Source organism: Eutrigla gurnardus, assembly GCF_963514095.1.
Source record: "Eutrigla gurnardus genome assembly, chromosome: 1".
Classification (NCBI taxonomy): Eukaryota; Metazoa; Chordata; class Actinopteri; order Perciformes; family Triglidae; genus Eutrigla; species Eutrigla gurnardus.
The window spans coordinates 9,709,523-9,732,175 of NC_139915.1; the positions used below are offsets into that span (position 1 = coordinate 9,709,523).

Consider the following 22,653-nt stretch of genomic DNA (forward strand, 5'->3'; position numbering starts at 1 on the left):
ACAAAAAACTAATATCAATAAACTAATATCAAAAGGATTTACAGACCACCGATTACAGCTCACGTGTTGAAGAGAAACTGGAGTTTAATGACTGTCATTCTGTGTGTGACGTTCTTACAGTCAAAATATAAACACATCAGATACTTGGTAATGTATTGGAGATCAAATTTGGTGAGAACTCTGCAAAAATGTCTCGATTGTAATTAAATCCCACACCTCCTAATCTTCATGTATAACAGGATATGGCACGTAATACCATTTGAGGCTTTAACTATAGTACAGAGAAATAGGACCTACGCAGGCTCAAGGGAGACAGAGATATGCATCACTGCCTCTGCAGTGTAGTCAACATGAACGCCCCAACAAGCTAAAACACTCTCAGTATCTTGGTGGAAAACACCACCAGCGGCACTGCAGTGTTTTCCTCAGCATTGGTACTGCACCAAAGTGGAGAGCTTCTCCTCCATGTTCCATTTCCTCTACAGCTCATCTCAAATCCCACCATGTTGTGCAACTCCGTTACGTGTTATTTCACACAGAAAACACAGGCACGCCACTGAACTACCTTAGGTAATTGTACCAGTTATCCATTCACACATTCCACTGATAGTCTACTAACTATAGACACTTCCTGATTAATCCAGATAGCCTGTGGGAAATTCAAAACACTGTCCTTTAAATAGTACTACAAAGCACACACGTTTTCTTCGTGGACTGTAGTTCTGACAAACCAATGAATTGATTTCCTAATAGACAGGCTTGTAACATCCATTTTGCTTTAGTGCTGGTACATGTCAGCAAATGGACAGGACATGGCTTCAAGACTGGAATTTATGACGTTGTGTGTGCAGACTTAACTGGAAGAACAGGTAAACTGGTATTGCTTTAGATCAACTGCCAAACAAAGTACAACATTGCAACAAGGAACACTATTGCGACAGGGCAAAATAGGTAAACATCCGTATGTTATTATGTTGTGTTACCAATGGCCCTTACTGTGGATGGACAGTGTACACTAATTAATGTTTGCTTCCAAGACAAGCTTCCCAAAACACGCAGAAGACTGAACTGTTCATATGCATTTACGCATACGTGCGTGTATGCCATGGATGTATGCAGCACTAGTTGCTTACTCAAAACATTTAAATGTAATCTACATTTGTTTTAATGGCAAACAATGTGCCATTATTTAACGTACCACGGCCGACTTCAATTAGATAAAACAATTAAGAGCTTGCGTTACCTCAGTGTGTAGTACACGAAGTTAATGCCTTTTTAAAATTAGCATTTTAACAGCTGTGACCAGAGAAATTCTATACATTCAAGAAGCAGAGCAACGTACTAAAAATAGTTGTGCATTTCTAGTGAAAACAAAACCAATTCCATATAGCCTCGATGTACATGTCCAATGCTTTCAAATCCTAAATAAATTAAGATATTGCAAGTTGACCTTTGTCGCAACACACATCAACCCGAGTTAACCACGGGGGCAGCAAGTCAGTTTGTTGTTGTTGTTAATGCGTTAGCTACACAGGGGCAGTAAAAATGCGTCTTACCTGCCTGAATTCCCACAAATTCAAATAGATATCTGAATATGTAATGTTTAGTCAATGCCGCGATGTTTTCGGCCGATGCTTGATGGTCCCATTTGTTGCCGTTGGTTCAGTACAGACTGGCCCGGAGACATCCGCATAAACTCTCGACGACCATCGCAGCTCGAAAGCAGCTCAGTGGAATCGAAGCTAACGCTAGCTTGTTAAAACCATGTAGACCAATAAACACACGTCCAAAGAAAAAAGACTAAAATATCCAAGAAAGCTCGTTTATGTCGTAGCTATTTCATCGTCACCGCACACTCCGAACCTTTAAAACTCCATTTGTGCAAAAGCAGGCTTGCTTGGACGAACGTAAACCAACAAAAGAGCATATTTTGTTTCGGTTTAATCCTCTCCGCTAACCCATTCGAGCGTTTTTCGAGCGGCCTTTGACTTCGGTGTGTGGACGCTAGGGACGGAAACGCTTCGAGAAGAAACGAGCATCCTGATTGGCCATGGCGCTGTGGGCGGATACCGTCTCCCCAACCAAGATGAAACAGACGCCATTTTGGATCCACCCAGCATCCTGTTCTCGCTTTAGAATAAACACAAGCAGGGCTCCAACGTGGCTGACTGCAGTTCACAGTTTCAAACGCAAGACACCACACTCCATTATATAATTGGAGACCGAAGGAAAGGAAATGGAGTACGGGCATTGGATGCACTCGTTTTGTACATTTCTAAAAACATAAATATCTTTTTTCCGACTCGTTGTTTACGTATTCAGATATAGGTCACTTGAAATCTAAACGTTAGTGCGTACTGCGTCAGGTACACTGACTATTTTGAAAGCATTTTGTAAAGCTGATAACTCAGGAATTCACATTAATGGTAAACTAAATGCCGGTAATGACCAACGCACGTATCATGAGCGTACTGTCACAGACTGTATTCATACAGTATTATGTTAATTATATTACTAAAACGTAAGTTTTGATTGCATTGGATGGGTCAGATATCAAAGACAGAGTGCGGGTCAGAGGAGACAGAAAAGCGGAGTATGCTGGTGATCAAACTTAACGCACCTATGGTCGAAATGATACGCTAGTGGATGAAACGAAGGTTACCATTGGTTAAGAGATCATTTCTATACTCTCATTGGTTTAAGTATTATGTCACTCAAACTGACCCGTACACGTCGCTTCCCACGACCCCACGATTGCCTTGATACTTTACAACAGCTACAAGGGATACGTGGGGCAGCAACACTCTACATGTTTTACTCCAACAGTCCCAACCTCACAGGCTGATGTTACTGGCTGGTGTAAAGAGGAGAAATTAATCGTTAAAATTGCGTGCTGAGGTCATTCGCAACGAAAACCAGCAGACTGTTGATCCCGTTGTTACATAGTTCCATGATCTCAAAATACATGATATGTTTGGACCAGTTGAATCTTAAAACTATATTTTTGCTAAACCCGTTTGAAGGTTTACTGTATCAAGAGCTATATTCAATGGACTAATATCGCCCTCTGCTGGACTATTGCTATAGTGTCAACACAACACAATAGCCTAACTGCTATTATCTTTGTATTATTATTATTATTATTATTATTATTATTATTATTATTATTATTATTCAATAATATAAGGCACGAACACTAGTATCCCATAAAACTGTCACCCGCACCAAAGAAACGCTGGGCCCCAACAAGGCCAACTGTATAAAGCTTGAACTATAAACTGAACCAATATCCATGTAGTGAGTGCGCATTGAGTGTACGTGCCCAAGTGTAGCGGACAGCTTTTTACCTTACATTGCTGCATTTTACATCTTCAATGTTAGTTTGGGGGGAAATGGGCAGAATTTAGCACCAATATGTTTCGCGAGGCTTGGGATTACAGGGTTTACGTTGATTGTATAACTCTTGCGCAGACGTCTGCGCAGCGAGGAGGTCCTCGAAGAACAACACGAAAGGTTAAAGTTCAAAATTCGAGAAAAATATCTTGTCAAAAACTTTAACTAAAACGTTAGTTTTCAATACTGTCATGCGTCTCTATAATAGTGAGAACTGGGGAATTGTGATAATTTGCAAAAAAAAAATTGTTTTCTTTCTTTTACCGTGCGCAGGAAGTCCGGAAGTGGACAGTCACCGCTGTGGTTCGACCGGACGTCTTTGCTCGGCTGCTCAGTTGAATAACACCGCAAGCTAGCTTCTAACGGGCTAACGTAAACAAACGTGTTAAGGCGCAAGATATGGACGTAACAGAAAGTCGATAGCTATGGCTCTGCAAATGTTCAGTAAACGATAATATCCAACATTACTTCATAACGGACACTATGTCGGCGTTGTTGTTGTTGCAGCATCGCGCTGCTCTTTTTAGGAAGTACAGTGCAGGATTACTGTGCACACTGTCAAGGCGAAACTCTAGTGTATTCACTAACAGGTCACCGAGAGACGGTGTTAAAAATGTGCTGCTCAGGGGCACTAACGCCAGGAAGATCCTTCTCGCCGCATCAGAACGGACACTTACGAGTCAGCCACAGAAACTCATCCAGGTAACCTTAAGGCAAAACACACCATGCACATGATACGTCGGATAAGTGTTGGGTTTTAATACAATCTCAGGTTTTGTATTGGTGTTTGGTAACGGTTGAGCTAGTGAGCTTTGAGTAAAATGCTGGAAAACTGTAAGAAGTAAGAGACCCTTTAGCTCGGCATATTAACCACGATCACCAATAGAAAGTTTAATGAATGTCACGTGAGTACCATCTATTTACAAACAGTCGGCTTGACACTAGATCATCAACTTACATTGTCAGTGTCATTAGCTGACTGATTTCGGAGGTCACAGTTATTTGCACCCATTACAAACGTCTTACGGTCATCCCATCACATCTGGTTTTAAGCACACTGCAGCCATAGTTTGTATTTCCTCTCGTATATGATGTCCCAATGTTCCAATTTCAGAGTCTCCTCCACAGACCCCTGGGGCCTGGCATGGTGGGAATGAGCAGAGAATTAATCAGGAACAACCTCCTGAGTCACCCTGTTGGTTTGCTTAATCTACTAGGTAAACACTCAGAATTATCAACATGGTTACTTAGAATCTCATATTTTACTTACATACTTATAACTACTTGTGATTTTAGGGTCAATAGATTTCTTCAGCAAATCTCAATCTAAACCAGAGAAAAATAAGAGCAACGGCCCAAAGGGGAAAAATCCAGAAGAAGATGAAGGTGAGTGATACACTGCTCCAGCTGATGGATAACCACACCACATCTGGCTGTGATCTTAATTCCTTTCTCCGATCCTTTCTGTTCTCGTCCTCCACAATCCGCCTCACCCTTCAGAGGAGAAGAAACGCCGCGAGCAGGATGACCAGATGTACCGCGAGCGCCTGCGGACCCTCTTCATCATCGCGCTCATCATGAGCCTGCTGAACTCCATTAACACCAGCGGTGGTAACATCTCTTGGAACGACTTTGTCAATGAGATGTTGGCCAAGGGAGAGGTGTCACGTGTGCAGGTTGTTCCTGAGAGCGACATTGTTGAAATCTACCTGCATCCCGGAGCAGTTATCTTCGGACGGCCTGTATGTTGAGCGGGATTCAATGCAAACACAAACATTAGCATCAGCTTATTATTATTATTACAGCAGATGTGCACGCTGATCTCTCATTTCCTGCCGTGTTTCTTGCTTTGCAGAGGCTGGCGCTCATGTACAGGATGCAGGTTGCCAACATTGACAAATTTGAGGAGAAGCTGAGAGCCGCTGAAGAAGAGCTGAATATTGACTCCAAGGACAGAATACAGGTGTCCTACAAACGCACTGGATTTTTTGGGAAGTAAGAACATGACGTCTAATGAACAATTTGAAGGAATGCTACCTCCATACAGAGTAAAAAGATGTATTAACCATAAATTCCATTAACTTGGCGATGTGAATTTTTTCCCCTCATTTGTGTTTTTTCATCTATTCACTTGGCAGTGCGGTCTATGCTCTGGGGATGGCTGCTATCGGTGTGGCTATTCTCTGGTACATCTTCCGACTAGCAGGCATGGGCGGCAGAGAAGGCGGCTTCAGTGCTTTTGTGAGTGAAACCACATAAGAAAATGTGCATGTGTATTAATTTTTATGGGTTCTCTGTACATTGTGTTTCACTTATTTAATTGGTGAATTAATTGCCTTATTACAATGGACTTCACAGAATCAGCTGAAAATGGCCAAGTTCACCATTGTGGACGGCAAGTCTGGTAAAGGTGTGAGTTTCAAAGATGTGGCAGGCATGCACGAGGCGAAGATGGAAGTAAAGGAATTTGTCGACTACCTCAAGGTAAGAAGCCAGACTCACGAGATCTGCTGGATGAACAAAGTCACTTACTACTTCACCACGTTGATGTTGTGTCTTGTCAGAGTCCAGAACGATACCTCCAGCTGGGTGCCAAGGTTCCCAAGGGTGCTTTGTTGCTTGGGCCTCCAGGCTGTGGGAAGACCCTGCTGGCTAAGGCCGTAGCCACCGAGGCCCAAGTGCCCTTTCTGGCTATGGCCGGCTCTGAGTTTGTGGAGGTCATCGGAGGTATGTAGAGACAGCACCAGCAGTTCATACGGCACGGAGCTGGTCAACATTCATAGAAATAATGCTGGTATTCAATATGAGAGTATATATTGTGATGATGTTCCTGCTACAGGGATGTTCTGTAATGCTGTTGTGTTTGTGTGGAGGTCTGGGTGCTGCTAGGGTCAGGAGTCTGTTCAAGGAGGCTCGAAGCAGAGCACCCTGCATCGTCTACATCGACGAGATCGATGCTGTGGGAAAGAAGCGCTCCACCAACATGTCGGGGTTCTCCAACACTGAAGAGGAGCAGACCCTCAACCAGCTGTTGGGAGAGATGGATGGTGAGTACAGTGTGGGATGTCAGAGCAGCTCGACATCATGAGAGGGGGATCTTTCTGACAGAATAGTAAAACATTGCTTTTGCAGGAATGGGAACGACGGACCACGTCATTGTCCTCGCTTCCACCAACAGAGCTGATATCTTGGACAACGCTCTCATGAGACCAGGCAGGCTGGACAGGCACATCTTCATAGATCTGCCTACACTGCAGGTAGTCTTCAGCACTCAACAGTGACCTTACGGCCGTACTGTCTGCCTGGTACTGTCATTTAAACTGTAGATCCAGGAATAAGCTCTCTAGAATTGTGTCAGTGGCAAGTAAAATAGTTGACAGACCCCAAAAGCTTTTGACACAACTCAACACAGACAGGATGAAGAAGAAGGCAAGGAGCATCCATGCAGATTGCTCTTATCCTCTCTTAAGCCAGTTTGAGCTCCTGAGCTCTGGAGAGGCAATTCAAAACCTATTTAAAAAGTCCTTTATCCCAAGGGCCATCAACATCCTTAACTCTAAAACATGATAGGTAATCCAGGAACATGGCAGGAACTGATGCAGGTGCTCCTATTTCATCTATGTGTCTTTTAACTAACTGTCTGACTGACTCTTCTTGTTGTCTGATGTAATTTGTCATTTCTTATGTCATGTGAGCCGAAGACAAATTTCCACCCCGGTGGACAATAAAGATCTATTCTAGTATTAGTTTGGGAATAATCGCCTACATACATATTTTTGTTGTTTTGAAAATATAGTGAATTATGTCTTCACTGTGCCGCTGCTTTGCCATTATACATTATCAAGCAAATAAACATACTATTTGGACAACGGATCCATGTTAATTGTGCAGGAGGACTAAACGGACCCGTTTACTTTTTCCATTCATCTCTCAGGAGAGGAAGGAGATCTTTGAGCAACATCTGAAGATCTTGAAGCTGACCCAACCAGCCGTTGTCTACTCTCTGCGTCTGGCGGAGCTCACCCCAGGCTTCAGTGGTATATACATATTTATCTGTGCCCATAAGAATATAACGGCCTGCTGATCAACAAACATGAAACACTGTTGATGTTTATTTTAATGTCTGTCCCACATGGTGATGATGAAATCTCCGTCGGTGACTCACCCCGTCTCTGCAGGTGCGGACATTGCGAACATTTGTAACGAAGCCGCCCTGCATGCTGCCAGAGAAGGGCACAAGTCCATCGATACCTTTAACTTTGAGTATGCTGTGGAGAGAGTCATAGCAGGTACAGGTCATGCAAACACAACATATGTCTCACTTGTCATTCTGGAAACTGACAGGTGTGTGTGTGTGCATGTGTGTGTGTGTGTGTAGGAAGTGTAAAGAAGAATAAGATCCTGTCTAAAGAGGAGCAGAGGGTGGTCGCCTTCCATGAGTCTGGGCACGCCTTAGTGGGATGGCTTCTTGAGCACACAGAGGCAGTGATGAAGGTAACGCACTGCTGCAAGTCTGCTCCTTGATGTAGTGTGAGCCTTTATTTAAGATGTTAGACACTTCCTCTGTAATACGTTGGGACTTTGCAAGCAATTGATGCTTTATAATTTTGTTGGACTGTAGAGATTTAAACTCTGTTTCTAAAGAAATCATTTAAGAGGAGCATTCAGGACCAATCTTCTACTTCTATAGATTTTGAGCAAATGACCCCAGGTCTGCTGGTCTGCCTCGTTATATTTGCTCCATTGGACTTGTACACATATGACTGTGTAGCACACAATTAACATGTAGATTGTTATTGGTTGCCAGATGGGCGACTACACAGGTTTTTTTATGCTACTGAGGAAGACTTAATAAAATGAAATGACATGTAGAAATGACATTTCCTGGTGTGTTTTTCAGGTGTCAATTGCCCCACGGACTAACGCTGCCCTGGGATTTGCCCAGATGTTACCTCGTGACCAGTATCTGTTCACCAAGGAGCAGCTGTTCGAGCGCATGTGTATGGCACTAGGAGGAAGAGCTGCTGAGGCCATCACCTTTAACAAGGTCACAACAGGTACGATCCTTCCATTGTGTGTCCACTGTGATCACAGCCTGCTCACACGCACGTCATCATCCTACAGTGAACGCTTCCCACTTATCCCACTGATTTATTCCAAATAACTTCTTTATAGCTTTCTACCGCTGAGGTTCCTAGCCCTCTATTTTACCAAATTATATATGTTTTGATATTATTCTTGACATGAAAATAGTTTTAATAACAGGAAACTATTATAAGATTTTTTGCATTTTATAATTTAAAATAAATTTTTTTTATGTACATTACCCCCGTTGTCTTTATTTAATCTAAAGAGGAAGCTTTTGAACCTCCAAATATATCTATACTCTCCTATCCTGTGTATTCTAACTTGGCACCCAGTGAAGTATCCTCACTCCGTCTCTAGGAGCTCAGGATGATTTGCGTAAGGTGACCCGCGTGGCCTACTCTATGGTGAAGCAGTACGGCATGTGTGACAGCGTCGGCCCGGTCTCCTTCCCGGACACAGAGCAGCAAGGTGCCATTGGACGCCGTCCTTTCAGCCAGGGCCTGCAGCATCAGATGGACCACGTGGGTTTCTAAAATTAGATCAGTTCTCTGCCACTCCACTTTGACACACTGTGTGTTTGTTGGCATCATGTTTACCAGCACTTGTTGTTCTTTCAGGAGGCTAGGTTGTTGATAGCGCGCGCTTACAGGCACACAGAGAAGCTGCTGCTGGACAACAGAGACAAGCTGACACTGGTCAGTTGTTTCCTCCTTTGATCCTTTGACTTCAGCCACCATTGACCACTATTACCTTTGATTTTGTGTTCAGTTACAATAATTCACGACTTGTTGGGGTCTGTCTTTCCAGTTGGCCAATGCGCTGTTAGAACGAGAAGTGGTGAACTACGATGACATCGAAGCCTTGCTGGGTTCACCGCCACACGGGCCCAAGAAGTTGATCATCCCGCAGAGCTGGCTGGAGGCCGAGAGGGACAAACAAGACACGGGAGAAGACGAACCTCAACCGCCTCCCCGTAAACTCATGGATGACGACGAGAATCCACAGCTGGTCTGATCTTCAATTGAATGGCTCAGTTTTCTCGGGACTACTGGATTTTGTGGGGGTCATCAGGTGCTTGAGGAATTATTTATAAAAAACCTGGTGTTGATTCCTGACTTTGAAGCTTTATATGCCTGAAAGTGAAATCATTAAAGTTTCCACGCTGATATTTTTGTCCTTGTAAGACCACCCATTTAGATCATCAGTGCAACTTGGACAGCCACAGGAATTAAATCATTTTTTCTAATGATTTTGCTGCACAACCATATTATATCATGGAAGCACTAAAGTTCTATCTCAACAGGAGGTCACTTACTCGCCTAGAGTGCAGATAGTCTAGAAAAACCCCTGAACAGTGTGCACCAATTCCTGAACCTGCATGCGTGGGATCATTTTTGATGCAAACATACTGTAGCATATTCAGGTACTACCTTTGAGAATCTGTCGTTTTACTTCTGCAGATGATATAGAAAAGCAACTTCTAGCCATTTTGTAAATCAAGCCGTTCTTTACGGACAAGTTGACGTGGATGATTTCTCTATTTTGTCAGTGATTACACGCGCCTTGCATTCAATCAGGGTACATAAACACATGAAGGTCTGGACTGGAAGCAGCAGACATTACTACACACCGTGGTCCGTCTGACCACGAGACACAGTGAGTTATAGGTTCAGGTAATGTTTCCTTTGGAAATAAGAGGACCGTGTTTGATTGGGACTTCATATTCACTTATGGCAAAGGATTGTGTTTCTAAATATTCAATTAAAGTTTGAAATGATATGTTGCCGTTTATGTAGCATTTATTTTTAGTGGGAGAGTGCATTCAGACCCTTTGACTTTTTACATTATGTCGCAGCCTTATATACACCTACTAAAATAGCAAACTGAAAGGAAAGGAAGGAAAAACTGAAATATCACAGACAGTATTCAATGTTTAGTTGAGTCATAGCTCCGAGTCCTCTTTCCGTACCTGGATCTGAGGATTTTCTGCCAGTCTCTGCAGATCCTCTCAAGCCCCGTCAGATTGGATGGAGAACATCGGGGATAACAGCCAGTTTCTAGTCCAGGTCGCTTGTCTGCCACTGCTGCGTTTTCTTGGCTGTGCTTGTGTCATTGTCCTACGGGAAGGAAAACCTTTGGTACAAGTCCTGAGGTTTGTATTGAGGACCGGGCCCAGCTCTAGGAATGGGCCCGGTTGTTACAGACTTCTTCTGTTTAAGAATTACAGAGACCACTGTCCTCCACCTTCAATGCACGAGACTCTCCCTGTTGCTTTCCCCCTGTGCCTCAACACAATCCAGTCTCTGATCTCTGAAGACAGTTCCTTAGACCTCTTGGCTTAGTGTTCTATGATATGCAGTCAGCTGTGATGCAATAGACAGGTGTGTGCCTTTCCAAATCATGTCCAATCAGTAAAACTCACCACAGGTGGAGTCCCACCAAACTGTAGGAACATCTCATTTAAAGTACCGTAGCAAAGAGTCTGAATACTGTTGATGTGAAACTCTTCTCTGCTTTGCTGTAGGTAGTGATGGTGAGATGAAGCCTCTTGAAACATCAAAGCCTCTCAGCCAGATGAACCACCAAAGTGGTTCGACCCCAAAGCTTCAAATATGTACGCTAGGGACACCTAGTGGTGAATGAAATTATGAAGAAAGTAAAAGAGTTTCCAGTCAACCTAACATAAGATGTTTGCTATATGTGCCGATCCAACATCAAATCATTTGAGAATTAAAGTCATCTTGGTGATACATGTGTGTGAGTGTGCCTTTCATAAATAGTTCTGAACTCAAGATAGAAAATAACTCATTTGATAAACCACAGACTTGGATTTGAACCTACAACACTTTGATAATGTGTCTCAGTCCTTAGACACTACACCACCCGAAACATGAGATAGGAGTAATACTTATAATGATATATAATAATAATAATTTGTAATATAAGTAATGGACGCATGGGGGTGGATCGTTGTAGCTCTATCTTAGATTCGAACTTGCAACACAAGTCCAACTTCTTAACCGCTACACCACTGCCTCTTTGTAGTATGACCAGCAGTAGAAATAATTACAATAATTATGTATAATAATAATAATAATAATAATGATAAAGTGATATATTAGTCAAAGTGGTAGGCCAACACTGCAATTCCACCTTGGATTTGAACCTACAATGCTTTGATAATGTGCCCATTTTTATAATAATGATGTATAAGAATATATAAGAATAGTTAATAAGAATACTGATAAGCCCACAAGTTAGTATTCGTGTATGAGGCATTTTTATAGTCATAATGTCCCGCCAATTGTAAACCTGTATCACCGCGGTACCTGTATCGCGAAAAAGTAGCCCGAAACGAAGCCTCGCTCGTCATATGCTACGTCATTTTGCCGAGGTGAATCAGATCTCGACACGGAGCTTCGTTGGGGAGGAGCCGAAATTCTCGACACATGCCTCGAAGCCTCGACGCAAATCATAACATCACTAGCTGTAGGGTAAGCTGCTACATAACAGAATGTGGGGGGGGAAAGGTGATGCAGTCAGTGTATATATGTGGATGGATGAATTATCAGTAAACCTGGTGCAGCCTGTGATGAGGGTCACAACAATACACACACTGAATAAAAGATTTACATTTATTCTGTAGACATCGGTAAAGTCTGAATTCAATGAACATAATATAAAAACTAAACATAACTTAAAGTCTTCACTGCCAAACAATTTGATTACAGAATATAGTGCGGTACAGTTTTGTTTTGTTGAGTAATATTTGTTTTTTCCCCAAAAAGATGAACAATTGCTGGAATGGAGGATTTGTGATCACAAACAACAACATCAATATCAAATTAGATTTACCTTATAAAATAAAAATAATTACTTATAAAAAAAGGAAATACATCAAGTTTTTTTTTTTTTTATATCCGAGGCTTGTTATGTTCATCATTTCTGAGCAATCCAAGTCTTGGATAAATAAAAACCAGACACGGACAATCATTTCAACACACGTTCTCCCTGCCTTATAGCATGCACAGCTCCTTTCCTCGCGGCTGATCATGTCAACTTACAATTTTACTGTCTCATTTAATTTTCCAGAGCAAACCACAACACTTTACAATGAGCCATTCTGTCAGTTCTGTCCGAATGATCCTTAAAAAAACCCTAAGGCTCATTAGATTCAAGGCCCGTGATTTTGCATAGCATTTATTTTTCCTTGGCACACTTCAAATTGTCCTGGACTCAAATCTTTTCAAATGTGTCCAGAAAAGAAAACACCTGAGGCAAGACCTGTGTCCCTAACTGGTGGTGAAGTACAGGTCCACGTTAACGTGGGTCATACATGCTGGCCAATTTCTGAAAGCGTGGTCCCCAGTCGTTGAGGTAGTCGTAGTCCTGGTCTCCATCAGAGCTGCATGAAGCAATGGAGCTGAGGCTGCCTGCCAGTGAGCCCTCTCCCTCATAGTCGTAGATCAGGGCTGTGTCGTACGGAGGCACGTTGGGATCGTTGTCTGCCGCCTCCAGGCCCTGAGGGAAGAACAGTTACTTGTGACTTTAGAGCGAAAGAATCACTAAAAACTGTTCACATCTCCTTTTGGAGTTAACAGACTTTGTATTTTGTATTTTGTGTCGTAACATTCAGGGGAAAACAGGGTCTCACATCATTGATGTAGTCCTCGATGTCAGTGGGATCTGCAGGACGCCTCCGTGGGTAGATAGGCGAGGGCAGGTTATGCGGGGCATCCTTCCTGAGGGGCTGCTTGCCTCGAGGAACAACAGACCCTGGGTAGTAGGAGTCCGGGGTCGAAGGAGCATCATGGGGATTCCACAGCAGGTCGATGTTAAAGGCATTCTAGGAATAAGAATACAGTGATAACATGAATAAAGTGGACCACAGGATCAGTCAGACCTCTAGACTTGTGACCTGTGAGGCCTTACCTCGTCCTCCTCACCCCCGCCTTGCTCGTCATAGTTGAAGACGTTGTCACGAATGTCGTCTTCCGATTCCCCGACAAGCAGTCCCGTTCCTTTCTTGATATGGTGGCGTCGCCCACAGGTGGTCACCGCCACAGCCAGGAGAAGTAGCACTGCAGTCAAACGGTGTTAATTAATACGCATTTATGCTATTATAGCTATAACTAATGTTTTTTTTCATTATTGATTAATCTGAAGGTTTATCATTCATGCTATTAAATCTCGGAAAATTATGAAAAATGCCCATCACAGTCTCTCACAGTCCAAAGTCACGCAAATCTCAGCAATTTCATGGCATTTTTGCTTTAAAAAACTAGAATCACTGATCGCAGTAGTGGCTTATTATTTTTTTCAAAAAATATAAAAAATATCAAATTGGAGATGGTATTAGAAGTGTTTCTGATTATTTGTATACTAAAATCTGAGCACATCTTCATGAGTTATTTCATCAACTGAAAATATCTGAACCTATGGTCATGTTTGCTCTATTATCATTAATTCAAGAATAATGCCAACGACAAAACCCCCCATTTTTATGACGGGATGATTCGTGACTACTTACACAGAAGAAGTGCAATGCTGGCCATGATGATGATGAGAGCGATGAAGCTGATTCCCACACTGGAGCCTAGGACAGCCCCCACCTCAGACTTACAATCTCCAAAGGAGTCACAGAGGCACACGGTGACATTGACTTGAGCATAAGCGCTCAGAAACGGGCTGCCAGAGTCCGACACGACCACACCGACCGCATACTCTCCCGCCTCCAGGTCGACGACCGGCTGAAGCACAGCATGGGTATCTGCAGAGTGAAGGAGAGTGGTGTGAAGTGAGGATATTCCTGAAAACACCTCTTTCTCCATCCTCACCCGGTGCCCTTTCCTTACCGTTGACTTGAATAACAGTCCAGTTGATTGGCAGATCATCTGACATCTCAAAGGTGAAGGGTGCAGCGTGAGGAGAAAGGTCTTCGTCCATGGCCGTCACAAACAGACCAGAATGCCGGCGGCCTGCAGCCCGACATACGATGCCGCTCAGGGGGTAGAGCTGAGGGGGGAAGTCGTTGGTCTCCTTCAGTGTGATGGCCACTGTGGCGGTGGTCGACACACCACCAGCATCTACATAGAACACAAATGCAGTCATTTTTTAAATTTTATTATGACATTTTTTATCTTAAAATACTTGTAAAACCTGTCATGTGCAGCAAATGGTAGATAAACTGACCTGTAACCTTGACAACAGCATTGTAGATATTGTTCCTAACATTCGGAGACCGCATGTTAAATGTTCTCCTGGCAGTAATGTCTCCTGTATCTCTGTTGATGTCCAGCCACCTCTCAGGATCTCTGCTGATCTCATACCTGAGTTGCAATTACAGACACACAAACTGCCCAATTAGTTTAATCGCATTAATTAAAAAAACACAAAAATACACCTCTAGCTTTGGGGCTGCATCGTACCTCAGGTCAGAATTATCAGGGTCAAAGGCGATATTGCTTTTCAGTAAAGTCCCAGGAACCACAGACTCGGGGACAACAATCTGTATGGGGTCCTCCCTGAAATGTGGAGCTTCATTCTCATTCAAGACCGTCACCACCACTGTAGCGGTGCTCCCTGGGAGATTGGGAGCCTTGCTGCTCAGAGGATTGACATTTTCCACCGTCAGAGTCAGGACATACTCATCCTGTGCTTCGTAGTCCAGAGGCTGCATGACAAAACAGAGAAGGTGGTTTGTGGAAGGAAAACGCTGAAGGCTTGGATTTCAGGCATTTAATGACCTGCATAGAAAAGCCAAATAAGCATATTTGTCTGAGTAACTTCGAGATGAAAATTCAACCACTAGAGGGTGATATTGAGTTACAGTATGTCTGAGGGCCTCAATGCAAATGCATTCTTTAAAGCGCAACCCATTATGAAAATTTGAATTATTCCTGTGTCCCAGAACAGATGATCCAACATGTTTGTCAGCAGACTATACCTTAACCACTGTCAGAACGCCCTCGTTGGTGGCGGGGTCCGTACTGATAGCAAAGTTGCCTTCAGGGTCGTTGGAAATGAAATACTTGGCCTCCCAGTTTCCTGTTCCGCGATCATCCCTGTCCGTCACATTCACCCGGCCAATCTCAGAGTCCTTCCTGTTCTCCACCGCTGTCATACTGTACTACATGGACCACGCAAAGAACACAGGTCAAACCATTCAACACCCAACAAAAGAACTAAAGTGTTATTATTGTGTTAATATCTGACTGAGACTCACTGAGGCAGGGGTGAACTGTGGGGCGTGGTTGTTGATATCCGACACTTGTATGACTGCCACACCTTCACTCGTTAGTCCCATGCCCCCCATGTCAGCAATCTGCAGTCTTAATCGGAAACTTTTCACCACCTAGGAAAGAGTATCGCACGTTAGTGAAATGAACCAAATGATCGGCAAGACTTTGCATCTAAAGCTGCATTTTACCTCACGGTCCAGGCCTACATCTCTTGTGTAGATGGCTCCCGTCTCGTTGTTGATGCCGAACATAGTCTTGGTAACGGCGTTGGCAGGAATGCTCTCCTGGCCAATGATGGAGTAGCTCAGAAACGCGTTTTCTGTCATCGGGTCATCCGCATCAGTGGCTGACACTGACATCACTGAGGTGCCTGCCAAGAATAATCGAAAGCTTCGGTCAGCTGGGAAGATCAGTCGTTATGAATCATCATCAATGAAAAAAAATCAATCTTTACAAAGCATGTAAAAAAAGTCTAAAACCATACTATTTTAAAAGGTAAAAAACATGCCTCTATGTGAATATACTATTTATTCAGAGTCATTCCATTGGAGTTACTACTTGTTATCTGCTGTTGTGATGCCATAATAAGCATTAAAGAGCAGGATGACTGTGCAGCCACTGATAAATGCCATCTAGGGTTTTAATAATTCACTTAAACCTACGATCCACTTGGAGGCAGCAGAAACAAGCGGTAAACACAACACAGACATACTTGATGTAAGTTGATTTGACAAATTTGTTGGCATGTTAATCACATTCCCACTCCTTGTTGTAATTTGCTCTGAGCTTTTCCAACTCCGAATGGCAAAACCAAAACAGTGGGCTGAAAGACTCTAAAATGCTCTCCAGAATGCAGGAATCCTGTGATTATCTTTCCATTGTTAATGTAAAATAGTGATTATAGCAGCTTTAAACTGTTATATTGCAGTTTTGATGACACATCAAAACAAACAGACAGGAAGTATTGCACTTCAGTTAAAGCTTTTGAAGCTACATCAGGGAGAAAATGTTAAAGTTTTTAATGCATTATGTATGTCATGGATTGTACCTGGGACTGAGAACTCAGAGACAGCGCCGTCAAACTGTCTCTGGGTGAAGGTGGGTCTGTTGTCATTCTGATCCAGCACCATTATCTCTATGGTGGTGGGATTCTCTAGTCTCTGCCCACTGGGGGAAAGTGCGAAGGCTTTCAGCTGCATGAACACACAGAGATACAACAAGCAAATGTTAATGCTAATATAAAAATATTGTCTCGCTTGCTGCCCTACAAAAATGTCAACATATCAGTGTAAAATCAAAGAAGGAGGGAACACCTATTTCTCAGCAAGCTAAACAGGGTCTCAATCCCAGAAGCCTTTTTTAAAACTATAAATTCTGTTATTGGTCCCCGCCTAGCCAGACAGTTGAATCCTCCTCAGAGAGGTGTGAAGAAATTCTTCAGAAAGCCTGATGCTGATGCTTCTACTTTAACCAACTTCAGAGAAATCTCTCTGTCAACTCTGTAAAGTACTTTTAAGATCTTTAGAATGCATCCCCACCTTGTTTTTAAAAGCTGCATTTCAGACGGTTGGTCCTTACAGTTTAGCCATTATTAAAGGCTCTATTGTAGCATACACGGGACTCTGTTCTGTTGTAATTATCCTTGACCGAAGCTTGTCCTTTGACACAGTGGATCTTAATATTTTAATCGGCCATCTGATTCAGTGAGGTGGCTCTGCATTGGTTCATCTCTCATCTGTCAAACGGGTCTTTCTCTATAATGCTTGGAAAATCCGTCTCCTCTTGTCCTCCTCTAATCTGTGGAGTCCCACAAGGCTTTATCTTGGGTCCCCTCTGATTCATAATATACTGTATGTCATTATTGGGGCAAGTCATGCATACTCATGACATTGAGTTCCACTGCTATGTGAATGACACACATGTATGTATGTCCTGTTAAAGCCTGATCCCGGTCCTGTATTCCGTCTTGCCTTGCTGAAATTAGAGTTTGGTTGTCCAAATGCTTCCTGCAACTGAATAATTAAATCAGAAAAGTCATCATTCCTCTCTGTAGCCCCAGCACTAGGGTCCATTCATGGTCTGGGTTTACGGTCCGCAACCTATGGTGTGATTTCTTCAGAATTCTCATTTGATGCTCAGGTGACTAAAGTGGTGCAGTCTTTCTTTGCCCAACTCAGACAGCTTACCTAGATCCGGTCATTAGTTGCCTTTGCAGACTTTCTTTTATCTCCTCAGACTCGATTATTGTAACATTCTTTATTCTGGTATCCAAACATCCCAAAATGGCAGTTGACACGAAATACTGCTGCCAGGGTTTTATCACTTACTACACTATACTCATACTCTATACTATATGAAGTTATTAATATTAATAACAACTGCCTTTGGGAGATTATTGTTTCTCACTGCTAATCACCACAAATCCCAATCCATTTTAGTAAACATCCAATACTCCTGACGACGGTGGGTCCTTGTGGAATCTGTACACAACATATGCTGGAAATGCTGGAAAGAAATGTGCAGGATGTTTGGTTCTACATAGTAAGTTACATCACAGTCATCTGGTCTGAAACACTCTGAAGTCTCTCCCAAGGTGCCCATAAAGGCCCTTGGAAACTGACCTCTGGCTGTTTATACTAGCGTCTGAGACACTGATATATGCTTTAAGAGAAAAACATGGACCTGAGCTTTGAAACACGTTGTACAAAAGTCTTATTGATTGCATCATGGCTCATGTTAGGTACTTCAGTTTGAATGTGTCTGGGTGATTTAAAAATGTTACGCTCTCTCACCGTGAAGCTGTTGTATCGCTCTCTGTCCAGCGGCCGCTTGCTCCTGATTATTCCCGTTTTATCATCGATCTCAAACAGATTCTTGGGATCCTGGTCCACCCCCGGCCCCTCTAACTTGTAGATCACCTCACCTGTAAAGATTTTATCCGACTTGATCTAGACAGAGAGGGGGAGATGAAGTCGGTGATCATCACAACCTCACGGGAGAGTTGGGGGAGAATTGTAAACCATATGTCCTAACAGCAGATGTGAGTATGCTGACAGTTAGGGACCTGGAAACAAGAGTGTATAAACTCACAGAGGCCTTTGACATATGGCAGGAAATGATATTATGAACTAATAATAGCAAGGAGTCCATATTTTATGCATTTAGTTTTCACGTTCATTCACATATGGTCTCTGCTGCATTGTCATCACCATGTTAAAGAGGCTCTCTATATGTCTCCTTGTACGGTAGGATTTATACACTTGCTGGTCGCCTGTGACAGCCTTAACACAACATTTACATTGCACATAGTTTTTAAAACGCTGTGCTGTGTGTGCGATCATCTCTTATGAAAAATTACAATCAATTACAATGTGTTTAACTGGATCCAGTACAGTATTGCTCTATGTGGTCTAAGAGTAATACACAGTCAGCCATCAGCTCATTAGTAGAAATGTGAGGATTCAGTCTTCAGAAGAAAAACACAAGAAGATTATTTTATAGCAATCTATTTTTCATCAGAGTCTATTTATTAATATTACTTGCATTATATGTGTATATTCATGCATTTTGTTAGGTTAGCACCTGCTGTTATTACTTAAGCCCCCGATTGTTAGCTAAACCGTGTTTGGGGCTGTAGCAACTGTTTGTAACAGGTTTTGTAACCTTTACGGGAAAAAAACGAATAGAAAATACAATAGTAACAGTGTAAGGAGTGAATTCAAGAGCATGTTCCTGTACTAATGTAAGCTGCAATCATTAGCATGTCCAGCTAAATATGTCCTCCTCTAATCTGTGGAGTCCCACAAGGCTTTATCTTGGGTCCCCTCTGATTCATAATATACTGTAATGTCATCATTGGGGCAAGTCATGCATACTCATGACATTGAGTTCCACTGCTATGTGAATGACACATGTGTATGTATGTCCTGTTAAAGCCTGATCCCGGTCAGAAGAAAAACACAACAAGATTATTTGATAGCAATCTATTTTTCATCAGAGTCTATTTATTAATATTACTTGCATTATATGTGTATATTCATGCTTTGCACAGAATACCAACTAGTGATTTTGTTTCCCATCACTTACATTGAAAGCAAATGATGGATGGGATGTTTTACTCAACAGTATAACCAGGAGGAATAATTACAGCAAGCACATCCTGGTTCAGTGTACACATCACTATCGTTGAATTAAAAAGGTGTGATCCTTAAAGTTAAGTACAATGTATAGCAGTTACACACAGCACGGAAATGATCCAGTGATGAAATTCTGCTGTGAATGTGACATTTTTACCTGGACAAGGTCTTCGGGAACCTGCTTGCTATTCTCCAGCACCCTGATTGGAGGGATGATCCAGTCCCTCTTCACCCTGACCAATCCCATGCCTTGATTTCTCCATGGGTAAAGGGCCTCTTCCTCTTCGTGATGAAGTTCTGCATAGCTCCACACCTGAAGGAAACGAGTACAGCATGAAGCTAACAAAAGAAAGTCACAGCAACATTCAGACATTGAGATATGTGTAGGCGATGTCAGTAAGTCACATCACATGAAATATATGTTTTTGCAGTAATTCTCCTTCATGGAAGACAAATTATGTCATTATAGATATTTGCAGCTGTTAAAAATCACGAGTGTCCCTCGGTGCTACAGCATTCCCAATGGTCTGCTGGAATGGCTGTATGCTAGCTACAGTGCTGAGGCTGTGTGTAATATGGAATTAATGGGATTGTCCGGGCAAAAGGGACGCAGGGCCACGGCTTCAGGTTCCACTCACTAATACACGTCTTTGTCAGCTTCCTTTGATCTGTGTGCAAATTCATCTCAGGACGAGGAAACACAAACACGCACGCTCATTTCACAAGCCATCATTCATCACATAGCTGTCCTGACCATGTTCACTCACAACACACATGTGAGAAACACACACACACACACACACACACACACACACACACACACACACACACACACACACACACACACACACACACACACACACACACACACACACACACACACACACACACACACACACACACACAGCTGTCGACTCTGGATTTAGATCCTGTGCTTTCCCACCCGCATTCCCAATCACACTCACAAATTCCCCTTTATGCTCAGCTCTGCACCTGACTGGGAGTTTGGGATCACCTTACGGATCTGCTCCGCTGTAGGAATTCCACAGACACACTCACATACACGCTTTCTCACACTCACACACACACAGGCTGATATAGTACATGTATGTGCAAGGGACAAAACACCCACCCACGCATATACATTTCCAGAAGTTGCTTCCGCCTTCTCTGTGGGAATTCACCGGATTCAGCATTACTTCCCATACATCCCATGTGCTTAACAGCTCAAAGTTATAGGCTAATTCATGGAAGCAGACATAAATGTGCATATTAACTTGCCAAAAAGCTTTGTCTTGTAAAATGTTCTTGGTGCTTCCACTTAAATATGACTGCATCTTGATGAATGAGCCAAAATAAGCCAAATAATGGATAGCGGATAAATGTGACTATTTTGTGAATGGCCTGTGATTCCTGCCTTGCCGCTGGGGAGGGGGATGTGATATACCGATCCTTTGACATGCTGCTGCTGGACAGTGCTGGGAGGAATGGCAACCATGACTGGCATCCGCTGGCCAAGCCAGAGGGCAGGCTAATCTTGGACCGTTCTATATTCTCGAGCCCCTACCTATTGAACTTTTTGTAGTCATCGTCATCTCCTCTCTCACAGAGATGTTTACACTCACATTCCAGCAGTGGATGTCACCCACAAAAATCCATCCTTAAAGCCATCTACTTCCATACTGGCATTGCACACATTCTGCATTGTCACCTAACCTCAACATCAATAACAGCTGCATCACAGTTGTATTTCCAAATATAGCACGTTCTGAGTTTGCCCGATATGTGAATGCTTTGGCAAACTTCAGCTCCTTTTTTTCTAACTTTGAGAACACACACTCAGCGAGGGTCAGAGTGCAGACCAGTGTGTGCTTCGATGCAAGTTCATCAAATTTAAAAACACATGACACAACAATCCTCTAGTCCTCCACGCCTCTGTCACCATCAAAAGTACATTGAGGATGAATGTGTTAAGGTTAGCTGACTATGACATTTGGGTAATCCATAAATATGAAAGGAAGAGATTTGAGGACAGTGTGTAAAAATGAATTGGACAAAATGATGTGGAAAGAGTTCAGAATGTACTGCTTTGTATTTACCAATAGTCCACAGTCTTGCTAGTGGCTTTGTTAGGCTGTACTCACTGATACATGAATTACACTGAGGATGATGGGGATATCATATAGTGCATATAGTTTTGCAGGAATTTAGCCATAAACTAAAGTATTGGACAAAAAAATATGGAGTCAGACGTTAAAGTATCATCAAATGTACATTCCAATTAGCAGAGATCACCCAACTGATCAATAGACTATGTAGAGTATCAGGAATCGGGACACATGCTCAGACACTGATGAATGAAGAAATCCAAAAGGTTTGGTGAATAACTGCTATGTGTTTTTCAGTTTGATGGACTAACAGGGCACACCTTAATGATTGCGGTTACACTGCACTATTATATTCTGTGGTAATGCTGAAGGAAACCACAACTTCTACAAAGTGTTGCAGCTTTTCCATCCGAGCTGAAGATGACTCTGTGTCTCTGGCTGTGGCTCCACCAAGTATCAGCCACTGTTATAATGTGTTAACCAGACCAGGATGCAGTCACACCAAAGTGTCATGTTACCAATTAGACCACGGAGTGTCTTTTCTGAGAGGCTGAGCAAAAACGCCACACGCAGATAAACAGTTTTAGAGTCTTTTCCCAGATACTTTTACAGCTTGGCCTTTCACCTCGGGCCCTCACAGGAGTATGGACAGTTTGTTTGATGATATACCCTCACAGGAGAACCCCT

General features: G+C 42.7%; 3 protein-coding genes across 6 annotated transcripts in view; 1 reads left to right on the plus strand and 2 right to left on the minus strand.

The window, feature by feature from the left end:
- Positions 1–1,986, minus strand: part of ankrd11 (ankyrin repeat domain 11) — a 102,658-nt gene extending 100,672 nt beyond the window's left edge. For all 3 annotated transcript variants that reach the window (XR_014597275.1, XM_084011172.1, XM_084011171.1), the window contains exon 1: positions 1,557–1,986. The gene's annotated coding sequence lies outside the window, so the exon portion shown is untranslated. The remainder of the gene's footprint in view (positions 1–1,556) is intronic.
- Positions 1,987–3,710: 1,724 nt separating this feature from the next.
- Positions 3,711–10,260, plus strand: spg7 (SPG7 matrix AAA peptidase subunit, paraplegin). Its single transcript, XM_084008657.1, has 17 exons — positions 3,711–4,095; positions 4,508–4,610; positions 4,690–4,779; positions 4,894–5,135; positions 5,249–5,388; positions 5,532–5,634; positions 5,752–5,877; positions 5,958–6,120; positions 6,267–6,440; positions 6,526–6,650; positions 7,328–7,430; positions 7,572–7,682; positions 7,772–7,887; positions 8,294–8,450; positions 8,839–9,002; positions 9,099–9,176; positions 9,289–10,260. Exons 1-17 carry the CDS (start codon positions 3,877–3,879, stop codon positions 9,493–9,495), a joined length of 2,421 nt encoding a protein of 806 aa, XP_083864783.1. The 5' UTR covers positions 3,711–3,876; the 3' UTR covers positions 9,496–10,260.
- A 1,841-nt stretch (positions 10,261–12,101) lies between these two features.
- The window catches only part of cdh15 (cadherin 15, type 1, M-cadherin (myotubule)), a 31,002-nt gene continuing 20,450 nt past the window's right edge, over positions 12,102–22,653 (minus strand). For both annotated transcript variants that reach the window (XM_084012764.1, XM_084012763.1), the window contains exons 2-14: positions 20,016–20,171; positions 18,515–18,670; positions 16,771–16,915; positions 15,911–16,092; positions 15,707–15,835; positions 15,428–15,610; positions 14,910–15,154; positions 14,674–14,810; positions 14,337–14,567; positions 14,012–14,251; positions 13,414–13,562; positions 13,136–13,327; positions 12,102–13,002 (exon numbers count right to left, since the gene is read on the minus strand). In XM_084012764.1, coding sequence (XP_083868890.1) covers positions 12,802–13,002; positions 13,136–13,327; positions 13,414–13,562; positions 14,012–14,251; positions 14,337–14,567; positions 14,674–14,810; positions 14,910–15,154; positions 15,428–15,610; positions 15,707–15,835; positions 15,911–16,092; positions 16,771–16,915; positions 18,515–18,670; positions 20,016–20,105 — 2,280 coding nt within the window. In that variant the 5' untranslated portion in view covers positions 20,106–20,171 and the 3' untranslated portion in view covers positions 12,102–12,801. The remainder of the gene's footprint in view (positions 13,003–13,135; positions 13,328–13,413; positions 13,563–14,011; positions 14,252–14,336; positions 14,568–14,673; positions 14,811–14,909; positions 15,155–15,427; positions 15,611–15,706; positions 15,836–15,910; positions 16,093–16,770; positions 16,916–18,514; positions 18,671–20,015; positions 20,172–22,653) is intronic.